Source organism: Scomber japonicus, chromosome 4 (assembly GCF_027409825.1).
Source record: "Scomber japonicus isolate fScoJap1 chromosome 4, fScoJap1.pri, whole genome shotgun sequence".
Classification (NCBI taxonomy): domain Eukaryota; kingdom Metazoa; phylum Chordata; class Actinopteri; order Scombriformes; family Scombridae; genus Scomber; species Scomber japonicus.
In genome coordinates, this window is record NC_070581.1 from 17,798,179 (window position 1) to 17,811,684 (window position 13,506).

A 13,506-nucleotide genomic window follows, 5' to 3' on the forward strand; every position below is an offset into this window, starting at 1 on the left:
TGTGCAACCTGGGGAGTATTGGGTTGTGTAACAACCTACAGATTGTAGGAACCCCTATCCAGAGAGCCTGTAAGTCTGTTGACGTTCTCACTTATTTAGTTTCTGGTCAGTGAAATGCTTGTCAGGAAACTGAAAGAACTCCTCCCTTTATCATCATCTCACCACCTTGCCCTCACAACCCTTTTTACTCCCTGCCCTTAACACCTACCAGCTCACACTACCCTAAAGAAAATCTTTACAAACTGAGGGGGTCTTACTGGCAACAACAAACGTTCCACCCAAGTAGCATAAGTTATCACAGACAGGGCCACAAACCAGTCACACACCGGTGCCTAGATTCTAGAGCAGCACTACAGAATTTGTACTTGAATGTGATTTCCTCTATTTGCATGTCACTGCAAATATTCGTCTATTTACAGTACGTGTTAGTACCAATGAGAAAAGACTACTTATCATGCTGCTCCCATAATCCCCCCTGTGCCGAGAAGATCCTATTAATCTGCGCAAAAAACCTCTCTGACCTCTCAAGAGCTCAGTTTTGGAGTTCAGAGATTATGATTTTCCATAAGAACCTGACATATGACCTCTATTTAAAAGGCTATATTTCCTAACAGATATGCCACTGGCAAATCCCCCACTGCAGAAAGTGAGAAAGAGAGGTTATTGGTTGGATAGGTGGATAGCAAAGCCTGCACTGATTCTACCCCTGACAAAAAACAGAAAAAAGTATAGGACATGATGGACAAAGCTCCTTCAGGTATGATGGGATGCGCTCTTTGGATGTGGCTGAGAGAATATTGTCAAAGGGAACAAGAAGAAAATTAATATCTAATGAAAAGGAAGAATGCCACTCAAATTTTTACAAGACAAGATGCTTTAAACAATTTCCCCCTTTGAAACTATAACCTAACAATCATACTTGACACACGTCTACAAAGACCTTCTATGCACTGATTTATTCAGAAAAAAAGATGCCTCAAGAAAAAAGGCTCGGAAGAGAGTGGATGGAGTACTGAACAACAGATAGAGGGACAAAGGGTGAAGTGCTGGTCCCTGCTGTGGAGTTCCGCTCAAAAGGGTGGAGAGGTTGGGATCAGTAGGCTCTGCTCCCCTTTTATCTTCCCAGTCCTGGAATCACACATGCAGGCAGTGCAGGTCACATCTGGAACCTCTGTCTACTTATCTGCTCTGCTCTCTCAACCCCACAGAAGCTATAAATCATCTTGTTTGTGTGAACCCTGCTCCAAACCCCCTGCCTCCAAAGTTCCATCCATATTTATTTAATGCATCCCAATGTCTGTCCACCATACCTTTGGGAGTGCAACTGAGCCTGTCTTGCTATAATACTGAAACTGAATAGAACTGACCAAGAACTCAATCAAGAAAGATGCTAAATTCACATGACTCAAACATTTTAAAGCAAAAGACAAAGAGGGAAAACATATACATGAAGTGGCCTTTTGACTCAGCTGAGGTCCACAACAGGTCACAATTTAAGAGAGGTTTTTGCTGTCTTATTGCATCCGACAGCTTAAACTCATGTATCAAAGAAAAAGGAAAATGTGGAGACATAGCCAAAGTGCAACAAGAGCCTCTTGCTCATTTGTTCCCTGAGTGACTTAAGCTGCCAAAACCCACCAACAGACCCGAGTGGACCCACACTTATCGGGTTTCTCACAGTGTTTTTTAGTGGAGGTGAGCCAACTCAATATTTAAAAACATAAGTTGCCCTTTCACACCACAAATGGCATATTTTAAAACTATGCATTTTGGGAGGTATAGTTGTTTGCTTTTTTGACAGTTAGTTAGACAGGAAGACTAAAACCAGCAGCACCATCTCATGTTTACATGCTAAATATGAAGCTACCATCAGCGGTGAACAAATTGCTGTCATGTCATGTGCCAGACTACTTCTTGGTACGGACCAGTTGCCAGGTAACCAGCGGAGACTACAGGAAGTTACTGGTCCTGACCAAATGTACAGACATGAGAGTTTTATCAGTGTTCTCAACTTGGGGAGACCCTAATGGCACTTTACAGCACAGTTGAAAATCAACTAATAATATAACTCAGGCACTGCTCAATGCAAAATCATCTCCTACATTTAATAGTCATTTACCTAATTATCTTTTCAGAAACTTTCAATGATGATATCAGACACTTTCTGATATCAACACTATATTAGATCGAATCTATCTACTTATTGCAGCATCAAAGGAAGACAAAGAGTAATAAAGATGATACAGTTAGCAACTGGTATGTGTTATGATAATACTGCGATTAATTTTACATAGACTCTTATTTTCAGGTTGACTTATTAGTATTCATATTCTAAGGTGTACAAAATTGGGACAGCAAAATAAAAATGTTTCCAGTTTAAACAGAAATTAGCAAAATAATCTTAAATCTCATTTCATAAAAAGGTAATGTGTCACTAAGTACTGGGTGCACAAGTCAAAGGTATTTGGGTCGCTGCCTGTGTGTTTATGTGTGTGTGTGTGTGTGTGTGTGTGTGTGTGTCTGAGCCTCAGATAGGAGAGTGTTTAAGTGACCTGACTGGACAGGACCTGAGACTGCTGGAGGAATGTAGGGGCTGTTCAGGCTGACATAACCCAACTGAGGAATGTAAATACCATCTGCATGACCACTCGCATACAGACACACACACACACACACACACACACACACCTCCAGGGAACAGCAAATCACTACCTTCCTTCTTTCCCTCTTATTTTATTATACTCATGTCTCTTTTGCTTCAATATTTCTCTCACCTCTACCCTTTACCCCATGTATCAGACTGCTTAACAGACTCTGATGAATCAAAAAGCCACAGTAATGGGCCAAAAACAGTGTGGGACCCAGTCTGCAGGCCTTGCCTCTGCTGTGGCTGTCAGCAGTGACAGCAGTTACACAAGCTTCATTTGGAGTGGATATGAGCCAAGGCACCTCTAATCATGTCATAGGTTTCGTGTCATTTCAGGGTTTACACACCCAGCTTCTCCACTTGTTTTCTTCACGTCAGCCATTCTACTGCCTAGGGCTCATTCTCAAGGGAATGCTTCCCATGCGCGCGCACACACACACATACACACACACAGCACAAACCCACACCCTTGCTTTCATGTTTTGTCTACATTTCTGCCCCCATTCTTAGAGAGTAACGGTTCTGTCAGCCAGGCAAATAAAAACAAACCTCGTCAGGCTTGTAATCAGAGATAAATCATGTCAGCATTATATGAGTACATCTCTCAAAAGGGAAGTGTCCACATGCTGTGTATGTTAGTCTGTGTGTGTGTCTGGATGTTCCTTAGTAGATGAGAATCTGAGTTAAGACAAAGCCTCTGGTTATGAGGATATTCCCTGCACAGACAAGACATTTCACTTGTCATTGTTTATCAGTTGTGGTCACTGTGTCCTCCTACGCACACCCAAACATGCGAACATCAAACAGTGACGGGAGGTGAGATAAACTGATAACACTAAACTGAACAGCAGAATTAATTTTTCATCATTTATTTTCAGGCATCTGAATAGTCATGCACAGTCAGTAACACAGCAGGTTACAACAGAAGAAAATAATATGAATACTATTTATAGAAACAAAAAGCTTATTAATGTCTGTTACAGTTGATGTAATTTCGCTCATTTAACTACTACTCACGGTGCAGGGTGATGGAGATGTTGATGGTGCGGATATTGGTGATACTCTTGAGGTCAGGGATATTGGCGCATTTCAGCTGTGTGGCTGCAGGGGTGTCACCCACATCTATCCAGCAGACGGTCTCGTCAGCATAAACGAAGTCCATAGCCATGGTCTGTTTGGTAGCAATAGAGGGCAGCCGGGACGTGGAGCCGCTTAGGGAGGTGCAGCGGATGTCGTGGAGGTTAGCGATCAACAGCATAGGCAGACGATCCACAGGGTCTGGGGATGGACCAGGTAGGCAGCGGAATAGCAAGAGAGAAATAGGACAACATAAGGGAGAGAAGACATAAAAGGGTCTCTGTTGCACTTTTTGTGTGTATATTCTCACCATTTTTGGCTTTGCAGGAGCGGTTGTCTGGCTGCAGTAGGTAACCCTCCACACAGCTGCAGGTGTAGGAGCCCTGAGTGTTTGTGCATGTCTGACTGCAGGTCCCATACACATTGCACTCATTGAAATCTACCAGGAGAAGGATGCAACAGTGCAATAACAGATACAATGAGTAATAAAATATGTTAAAGTTATATAGTATCTATGCACATCTTGATATATATGTCAAACTTTTCCAGCAATAGGAAACAAAAAGCTAACATTCTGACTAAACACTGAAATACACACTTAATATCTTAATATCTGCCAAATCAACCACTCACCTTTACATGTCTTTCCATCTGCAGCGACCTCGTAGCCGTTGCTACAGTAGCACTTGGGCCCATCATGAGTCACAGCACAGTATTGCTGGCACCCATGGGAGACACAGGCTGGTCCTTGCTCTAAAACAGAGAGAAAAAGAGAGATACAGAGAACATTAAACACTGTGTAGGCTAACATGCAAGGTGGGGGCATACATATCAGTACTTCAGAGGCCTTGATTTCGAGGGCAGATGATCCTGGATAACAATGGAAGCTAATTAAAGCCTTTTTACTTCTTTTTTTTCTTAACTTAAAAATCTCTGTCTGTTATCTTCCAGTAAAACTGCTTAAAATGTTTTATGACTCATCCTGTGCCCAGGGGCATTTACAAAAGTTCATTCAATCATATATGAATTCAGGTGAGTAGCTAGCCACATAGGTCATATAATACCACACTTTACCATTCTTGGGACGTAGTAGCTAACAGGGCAAAATGAGAAAGATGGAAAGAGATGTGTTTTTGGATATCAGTGGGCAAAAACTTTGTTTTAATTTCCAAAACAATGTGGCTGGTGAGATGAGTGAGCCAAGTCCTCTAGCTCCGTATTGCACTTAACTATAAGCCCCACCCCATTCAATCTATGACTTCTTAATGATTTGATTTAAATCTCTCTTGTAATTGTGCACCGATCAATATTCCATTTCATTGGGAAATGTGTCACAGTACAAAAACTAAAGACGCTCTCACTTATTTTTCATGGGGCTTTTAAGTAATTGCTTCCTTGATCAGGTTTGTGTGCAGATCAGCTTTCTAATGTTTTCAATCTCAGTGCAATTTTAACAGATCCTATCACATCTCCAGTGGGAGATTAGGATTACTTATGTGTGTGTGTGTGTGTGTGTGTGTGTGTGTGTGTGTGTGTGTGTGTGTGTGTGTGTGTGTGTGTGTGTGTGTGTGTGTGTGTGTGTGTGTGTCATAGTTTTGGTAACAAATTTCAGACTTAAGCACAGTTAATTGGGGATGGCTTGTCCTATTGGGGACAAAAGCTGTGTTTTGCTTTGACAAAAAGCTGATTTTTGGGTCAGTGGTTAAGGTTAGGGTCAGGGTAAGTCTGCAGAAAATTAATGCAAGTCTATGTAAGGTCCCCAAAAGGGACCTAGGACAATGTGTATGCGGGCGCATGTGAGTTAGTGAGAGAGTGGGGGGTGGCACACGTGCACGCATGTGTATTCATCTGCATGTGACAGACGAGGTGATTTCAATGCGCACATGTTACAGACTCCCCGCCTTTCCCACCCCCAGAGGGGACTCAAGGACACATCCTTTTAGCAGGAAATGAAAGGGGCATCCACATATCCTCTCATCATGTTCTCTATAGGGTGTGTGTGTGCATGCAGATGTGTGTGCAGACTAGGAGATGAATGGGATAGGATGTCTGTTGTGAATGAAGGTGATGATGACCCCTCTGCTTTCAATATTAAATTAGTAATCAGTGTCTCACATCTGATTTTGCAACACAAACGATATTTCAGACAGCTTCGATGAGCTTTAACACTAAAATATGCAGGCTTAAATATTTCCCTACTTAGGCCATGAGTGCATCATCTAAGAACAGGCTTGTGACCCACACTGGGTGGGTCTTACCCCAGAGTTCAATAAACCACTGTGTGACACCACAGAGATCAACTTGTGAGGTCAGTGGGACAGATATTATCCTGATCATGATGAACAGTCTTTTCATGAACAGTATTGTCTTTGTCTCTTAACATCTCTGTCACTTTCTATCACTATGGCATACACACAAACACAACTTTCTTTCTCCGGTTCTAATAATAAAACTTTCAGGGCACTCAAGGTCACCATACAATACGGATAAACAACGATTAAAAGAGCAAAAAGGACACAACAATATAAATACAATAAAATCAGAAATAAAATTAGAACGTTTTTTTATCTCTGAATGAAGATTTTTGCTGACATGTGAAATATGATAAGTGTGTATTCTCATGCTTCAGTCCTCCAGTGCAGTGGCCATGGCATTCTTATACAATCATTTACCAAGTGTAAATACCTACAAGACATGACTGTAAATAAGTGAACAGGTAAAAAGGAGCACAATGAAATTGACCTCAGCATCCAACAAAAAGCAGTGAAAGGCTAAGGAAGGAGAACACATACAGTAGCTAGTGATAGTATAGCTATGAAGGGCAGAGACCCCACCAGTGAAGGGCCCTCATTAGAAAAAGCTTGTGGCACTCTGATCACAATGGCCCTTTTGTTGTGGCCCCACTGAAAGGAAGAGTCCCCCAGCAAACACTGCGGCCCATATCGAATCCATTCACAGAGCCTCATGCTGTGAGAGACCACAGGCAACTTGAGTGCTGAAATACGCTGAAAGAGCACCTCTATTCAGGATGGAAGAAATAATAATACTGATACAATTACCATAGCATCATCTCAATATCAACATGCAAAGATACAAAGTATTCAAAATCACACTGTGAAAAAAAAGTTGAACTCCTGTTTGTCCATTTAAAAAAAAGGTTTTTGAGAGACAGATAGACAGATAGATAGATAGACAGATAGACAGATAGACAGATAGATAGATAGATAGATAGATAGATAGATAGATAGATAGATAAGTGGAGAACAGACAAACAGGTGGAGATGGATGTGTGAATGACTTCAGGATATGGAGTGGGTAAAAAGTTCCAGTTCCAAGCAAACAACAGCAACATGTCAGATGTTTGACCAGGGGTTAATGAACGAAGCAAACAAATCACACAGAGACACAGTGGAGGCCTTCAGCCCTAAACAAGCATGCAAAAGCCATTGATCCTGTTATTGCATGGATGGCAACCCTCAATTTCACTAAGCTATAGCTCTGTAAGGGGAAGCAAATGAGACTATGAAGCGGTTAACCACAAAGGCCTACTAGACTGAATTTCATCAGAGGAAAACTCAGTTCTTAACCATAAATACTGTAGTTATGATGTTGTAACACTGCATGTTTCAACACAAGTTAATGACTCGAGGTAGTAAACAAGAAAACCACAGATGAAAAATATCAGGCCACAAATTCCAGATGCATCCTGCTGAGGTTATGGCCTCCTCAATGCAGGGTTGCAACAACAGCCTGGTGACATGCATAATCTGAGTATTTGTTTGGAATTGGCCCTGTCTTATGCGGGTTCTGCAGTTCAAATAGCCACATTGCTAAGCACAAAAAGAAATGGAAATGGGTGATTAGTGTGAACAGGAGAAATTAAAATAATGAAGAGAGTCAATGAGAAAATTAACATTGACAGAGGTGACAGCAACAAAGAGAGAGGTACCACACTCTTGAACCCTCTTGTGCCCCACCTGTGGCTGTAATTGAAAGCCAGAATTCAGCCACTCACTCACTTTATAAAACAGGCTATTCCAGTGCATGACATGTTAAAGACAGGCGATCCCCAGGACATTCCTACCTTTGTGTCTTCAATGTCTGGAAACAAGTCTGTACGTGTCCCTGTCCTTTGCCTGCAGCTGACAGCAACCTACTGTTTTACTCTCCCATCATTTTATCTGATTTATACTTTGTTGGACTGAATTGTTAACAGTAGGGCTATAACTAATGATTATTTTCATTATCAATTAGTCTGAACATTTTTAGTAAACTGTTTAGCCTATAAAATGTTGGAACATTGTTTATCATTCATCATTACAATTACATTAAACAAAGAATGTGTCAGAGCAAATCTTAACATTGGATTAGGTGGTTGTTTAAAAAAGGATTTAAATGATTGATTTTTAGAATCACTGCAGATTAATTTTCAGTTGAGTGACTTATCGTTGGAGCTCTAGTTAGTACTCTCTAAATGCATTAATTAATATTGCTTTAAGTATGTATTTTAATTTGCCAGCGTGAGCTGCCACAATTGTTTCCTCATTTCTCTTCATGTCCAGAAAATGTTCCCTTGTCAGAACTTTTGGGTGTACATCTCATCACATTTCTCTTATGTTTCATTGATATACATAATGAATTTGCATTCTAGCATTCCATATAATAGCATGTAAAATATTGACAAAGCTAATCAATCAAAACTTTAATGCAAGTATGGCATTTCATCATCATCTATTTAATATAAATATTACACTATTCAAGAAAATTCGGCAGCTCCATTCTGTGAACCTGCTTTGTGACAATTTGGTTTTAATGGTGCATTCCATCACATAGATTATAGTAGTTCATTATGCATTAATGAACAGTGTGCACTGTTGGGTCCAGTAAACCAGACTTAAGGGAGTTAGCAATGTGTAAGCCCAGGTATGTGTGTGTGCATGGAAGAGGGTATGCAGGAAGGTTTAGCAGCTGGCAGTTGTATGCAGCTGCATAGTCAAAGAGGGCAAAGTAACCATATGCAAACACAAGCAGGGCAGCAGCTTGAGTAATGAGCAAACAGTAGCTATTGCGGCCTCAAACAGTGGCAGCATGCTGCCCCAGACATCTAAATCTAAATTTACAATTTAAACACAAATGAACAAATACACACACACAAAGAACAAACACTGTGGTACAAAACATTCCCAAATACATGGTAGAACTCCTCTGAGAAAGTAATATCCAATCTCCAGCCCATTACGAATTAAGAAATACGACACTGTATTGTCTTTACATGTAGTGATGGCCAAAGACTGTCAAAAGACTGGTCATGCACGACAACCCTAACTTCAACCAATAAACTCATTAAGGTCAAGACCCCCCTCATGAATAAAGATGAAAACGTGGCCTTTCCACAGGCAGCCTCAAGTAGCCGATGACCGATTCTCATTCCACAGTTAGTGGGACATGAATGACAATGAATGCATAAACAATCGCATCAGGCCACTACAATAATCAGGGTTCCCTTTGAGACAACAAGGAAAAGGAAAAAGCTCTCAAGAGTACTGCCATGACCCCATTTTCTCTTCCCTATCAATCATTCACTTCTGAGGAAAGCAGGTTTAAGGCCTTGCCCCCCTAGAGAGGCCCCATCACCCACAAAATGACAGACAAAGCACAAATGCAGGCCTGCAGATCAATGAATAGACTCAACTTTCACCTATATGACAGAAAAACAATAGAACTGCCAATTGTCTATAAAGGCTTCTTCTAGTTAAACGGGCCTTTTGACTACAGGTCTGCAATTTTGTGTTTTGGCCAACAAACCTGAGACTAGTACATCACTAGTTTGGATCACTAAATGACATTCGAAAACATTCTCAATGCCTTTGACTGAACTTGAGCAAGGCACCAAGACCAAATTCCTCCTATACATATAAGACAGGTCATGTTTTTGTGTTGATTTGCGCTTAAGCCTCACAGGCTTCTAGGTTCAAACCCACAAGCCGACTGCAGCTCTTCTGTGTGGAGTTTGCCTGTTTTCCATGTCTTTGTGGGATTTCTCCAGGTTTCTCCCACAGACCAGAAAAATGCAGGTTAGGTTAACTGGTGACTAAGGTGTAAGGGTAGGTGTGAATCTGAGTGTGAATGGTTCCCTGTCTCCATATTATATGTTAGCCCTGTGCTTGACTGGCGACCTGGCTCGGGTCAGCTGAGAGTGGCTCCAGCCCAAAATGGACGGAGGGATGGTGTAAAGAAATAGCTGACATCACATTTTCCATCAAAGCCCGCCCACCTAAATCTAGCAAGAAGAGCACACACAAAACACATATTTCTCATGTGAAATACTTGAAATAGTTTTAATTTTGGAAGAAAAGTGTTTTAGGGCTTTTTTTCCATAACATTTGTATTCCCATTGGCAGCATAACATAATATCTGCATGTTTGATTTAATCTATTGTGGTTTGGCTTTTGCAGTGTAAAAAGCACAAATCATGAGTCAGATTTAAGTGTTCTATCTGAACCTTCCAGTGGCAACCTTACCATCCATCTCAGCAGCACTGAGTGCACCTGGTTACTCCCTGCTTTCATTCCTACACTTGAACCACACCAAAACTAATATCAAATCTTGCCACGCAGAATGAAAATGCAAAGAACATTTATTTTAGTGAGATAAAATTCCTGCCTGACTTACCTTGCTACACTCCCCTTTCTAACCACTCTTGTCAACAACTTTGGCAACAACTTTGACTCACTGACTGACAAAGTGTGCTTTCAGACATCAGTGCCCAGCCTTGCACAACCCAGCAGTTTGTACAAGCAAACACTAGGATGGTTGTGAAAGGCCAGGCCTTTCCCTGAAAACAGGGGGGCTCACAAACAGCAATGCCAGGTCCTGGACACACTGCTGGTGTGTGTGTATGTGTGGGTTAATGGGTGTGTTTGGGTGTGCGTTTGCAGGAACGTGACTGTGTGAGTGTATGTTTGGGTTCACATGTGAGTGCATGCATGCATTACAAGCACATGAACTTGTACAGTGTGTGTTGACCACTGCCTTACTGAGGACAGCTGAACTAGTGTATTCAACAGACAGTGCATGTTGTGACTGGATGACATCATCACTGTGTTGTGTAAAGGCTTGTTTAGCAGTCATGACTAGTAGCACAACAGAGCAGAGCTTCTGCCCTTATGGACAAATCACTCTTTAAATGCTCTGACTAACTCACCAAGCTTGTTTTTCATTCAGTCTGTCTTAAGCTACAAAAGGCAGTCTGATAAGAAAACTCTTTTCATGGGCGTACTGCAATTATTAGTAACTGAAAACAAATCTAATAAGTTAAAAGACTTACTTAACTACGATTTATCAATTTAACCATTGGACAACAGAAGCTTTGGTTAATACTTTAAAATTAACAGAAGAGATCATGTGAGTCACATTGTTTGCGGACCTGGCAGACCAACTCTAGTACCAGGACTTTGGTCTACTGAAACGTTGGTGTTGATTGTAAATATTTGATTGAGTCATATCGTATTCCAGGAAAGGGATGCTGATGTTGAATAACACAGTGTGTCACAAGTAAAACAGAGAGACCGACACAAAAGGTGAGCACAGCAGAAATTAAAGCCACACATGTACCTAATCGTGAGTTATTGCATCTATAAACAGGCAGAGATTGAGACAGCTATATCTGAGGACTGCCTTGTTGAACACTGAGGCAATCCTCTGTAGACAGCCACTGTGTTTGCTCCTTTGTCCGCTGCAACAAAGAGAGACACTATGGACTCAATATGTTCCATCTCTCATTCTTCTATCGTCTCTAATTAAAAGAGGAGGATTTGATGGGATTCTTCTCCAGCTGCATACATGCTGAATGCTCATCATTCCCGCAGGGATTTGTGGGAAACAGCCTCATAGCTGAGCTGATTGATAAATTAATGACTTTTTTCCACAGAAAGCGGAATTCCATTGTAATTGCACAAGCCAAAGCAGGCCAACTCATTAAATGACGAAATAGAGGAGATTACTGGATAGAGATTATAGTTTTGGATGAGAAGACAAGGAGATGGCAGTTTTCTGTAGAGCAGAATCTGACAGGTCATTTATGACCCACAAGAAAGGGCAAAACTCTTGTCTCTGTGCGACAGAGGAGATAGAGAAAATGATGATGTTATCTGTTCCAAGTGTGTTTTGCAGAAAATGGATGTTAGCATACGTGTGTGTTTATTACCTCTGCAGTGAGGTCCCTCGTCCCAACCATCAGAGCAGTCTGGGATTCCATCACACAATTTGACCATATGGATACACGTGTCCAGGTCCAGGCACCCATGTTCATTGACAGGACACTGGTTCACCCTGTTGTGTGAGCCTAGAAAACAAGCAAAACACATCTAAGGAAACAGCAGGACATAGAAACATATTTATGGAGTGAACCTCCAACAAATAACTTACATACATAAATTATATAAACCAATTTAAAACACAACATTAGTTTGAAGCTTGTTTCATAAAAACTTCAATTTTGGTGCATCTTCATTTAATGAGGCTTGATCAAACTATTCAATAGAATCTAGAATATCAATATATTATTAAATATAGACATTTTCATTCTTATCCTTGCAGTCTTGTAGGTATTTTCTTGCCTTCTTTTGACTCAACATGGTTAATTCATTGTATTACTTGTGTAATCATAATTTCAATCTTGAAAAAGTCATTCTCAAATGTAATGTATGTTTATATAGAGTGGGTGAACAGATAATTCAGGGATTACCATAAAAACCGGTGTATAAATTGCTCCTTAAACGTGATTTTATTTCATTGAAAAGTGGGATGCGTCTTATACACTGGTGTGTCCTATTCACCAGTAAAATACAGAGAAAGGTAGGATCTGGATATGATTATAGGTATGTAAAGGGCCGTCCAGACTAAGAACAATAAATATAACTGTAAAGATAACGATGTGAGCGTCCACATTTATGAACTATAACATCCTATAAACAGCAGTGCTTAAGCACGCGCTGCGGGCTCCAGCCGTTTTAGCAGCTAATGAAAATAGATTATTGATGACCCGTTAATGATGTATTTAGGACGGAAAAATGATTGTGTGTTGATCAGAAGTATTTTGGGACACTAGTTGCTGTGATGTTTCAGTATTTACAGACCAAACTGCTCCGACTGACAGCAACAGATGTTGAAGCACGATGCATAAAAGCACACAGATGAGCAGCTTTTATTGAGCTGTGGCAGAGACACACAGTATGACCACAGATCTGAAGAATATAAGATTCACTCGCTTTGTTGTTTTTCCACTTGATAGAACAGAGGATAATGCTATGTTTGACTCCGGGACTGACACAGAGTCCAGGGACAGGGCACATGGTGAGCAACTTAGAGTGACAATATTTGCTCAAAGTGACAGCTCTGATGAAGAGTTTTTGGGACTCGAGTTTAGCACACAGGTACATACTGTATCAAATGACCGTGTTCTTTCAAAAGGTTAATTGGATCTCAGCCTAGTTAATATATCGGTCCAGTTCAGTTAAGCAAATCATTACCGGACCATTAACCATTAGCCATTTGATTGTGTTTCAAATAAAGGTAAATAGTTTTTTACGGTAAGTTTCAAACATCTTAAACTTGCTTCCTTTCCTTATTTGAACTCTTCCATCACTTGAACCAATTGTCAAACGTGATTCTTATGTTGAATAAAGCCAAGTGAATAAACAAATGGATCATAATGCGCATACCTAAAGTATACAATGATGGGTGCTCTGTATTGGGTGTGGCCTTCACTCCAAGCAAAGCTT

The 13,506-nt window shown here is 40.7% G+C and overlaps 1 protein-coding gene across 2 annotated transcripts in view; it reads right to left on the reverse strand.

Moving 5' to 3' along the window:
• lrp1ab (low density lipoprotein receptor-related protein 1Ab) overlaps nt 1-13,506 on the reverse strand; it is a 90,053-nt gene that overhangs the window by 50,165 nt on the left and 26,382 nt on the right. For both annotated transcript variants that reach the window (XM_053318167.1, XM_053318166.1), the window contains exons 3-6: nt 11,931-12,068; nt 4,358-4,477; nt 4,035-4,163; nt 3,665-3,925 (exon numbers count right to left, since the gene is read on the reverse strand). In XM_053318167.1, coding sequence (XP_053174142.1) covers nt 3,665-3,925; nt 4,035-4,163; nt 4,358-4,477; nt 11,931-12,068 — 648 coding nt within the window. The remainder of the gene's footprint in view (nt 1-3,664; nt 3,926-4,034; nt 4,164-4,357; nt 4,478-11,930; nt 12,069-13,506) is intronic.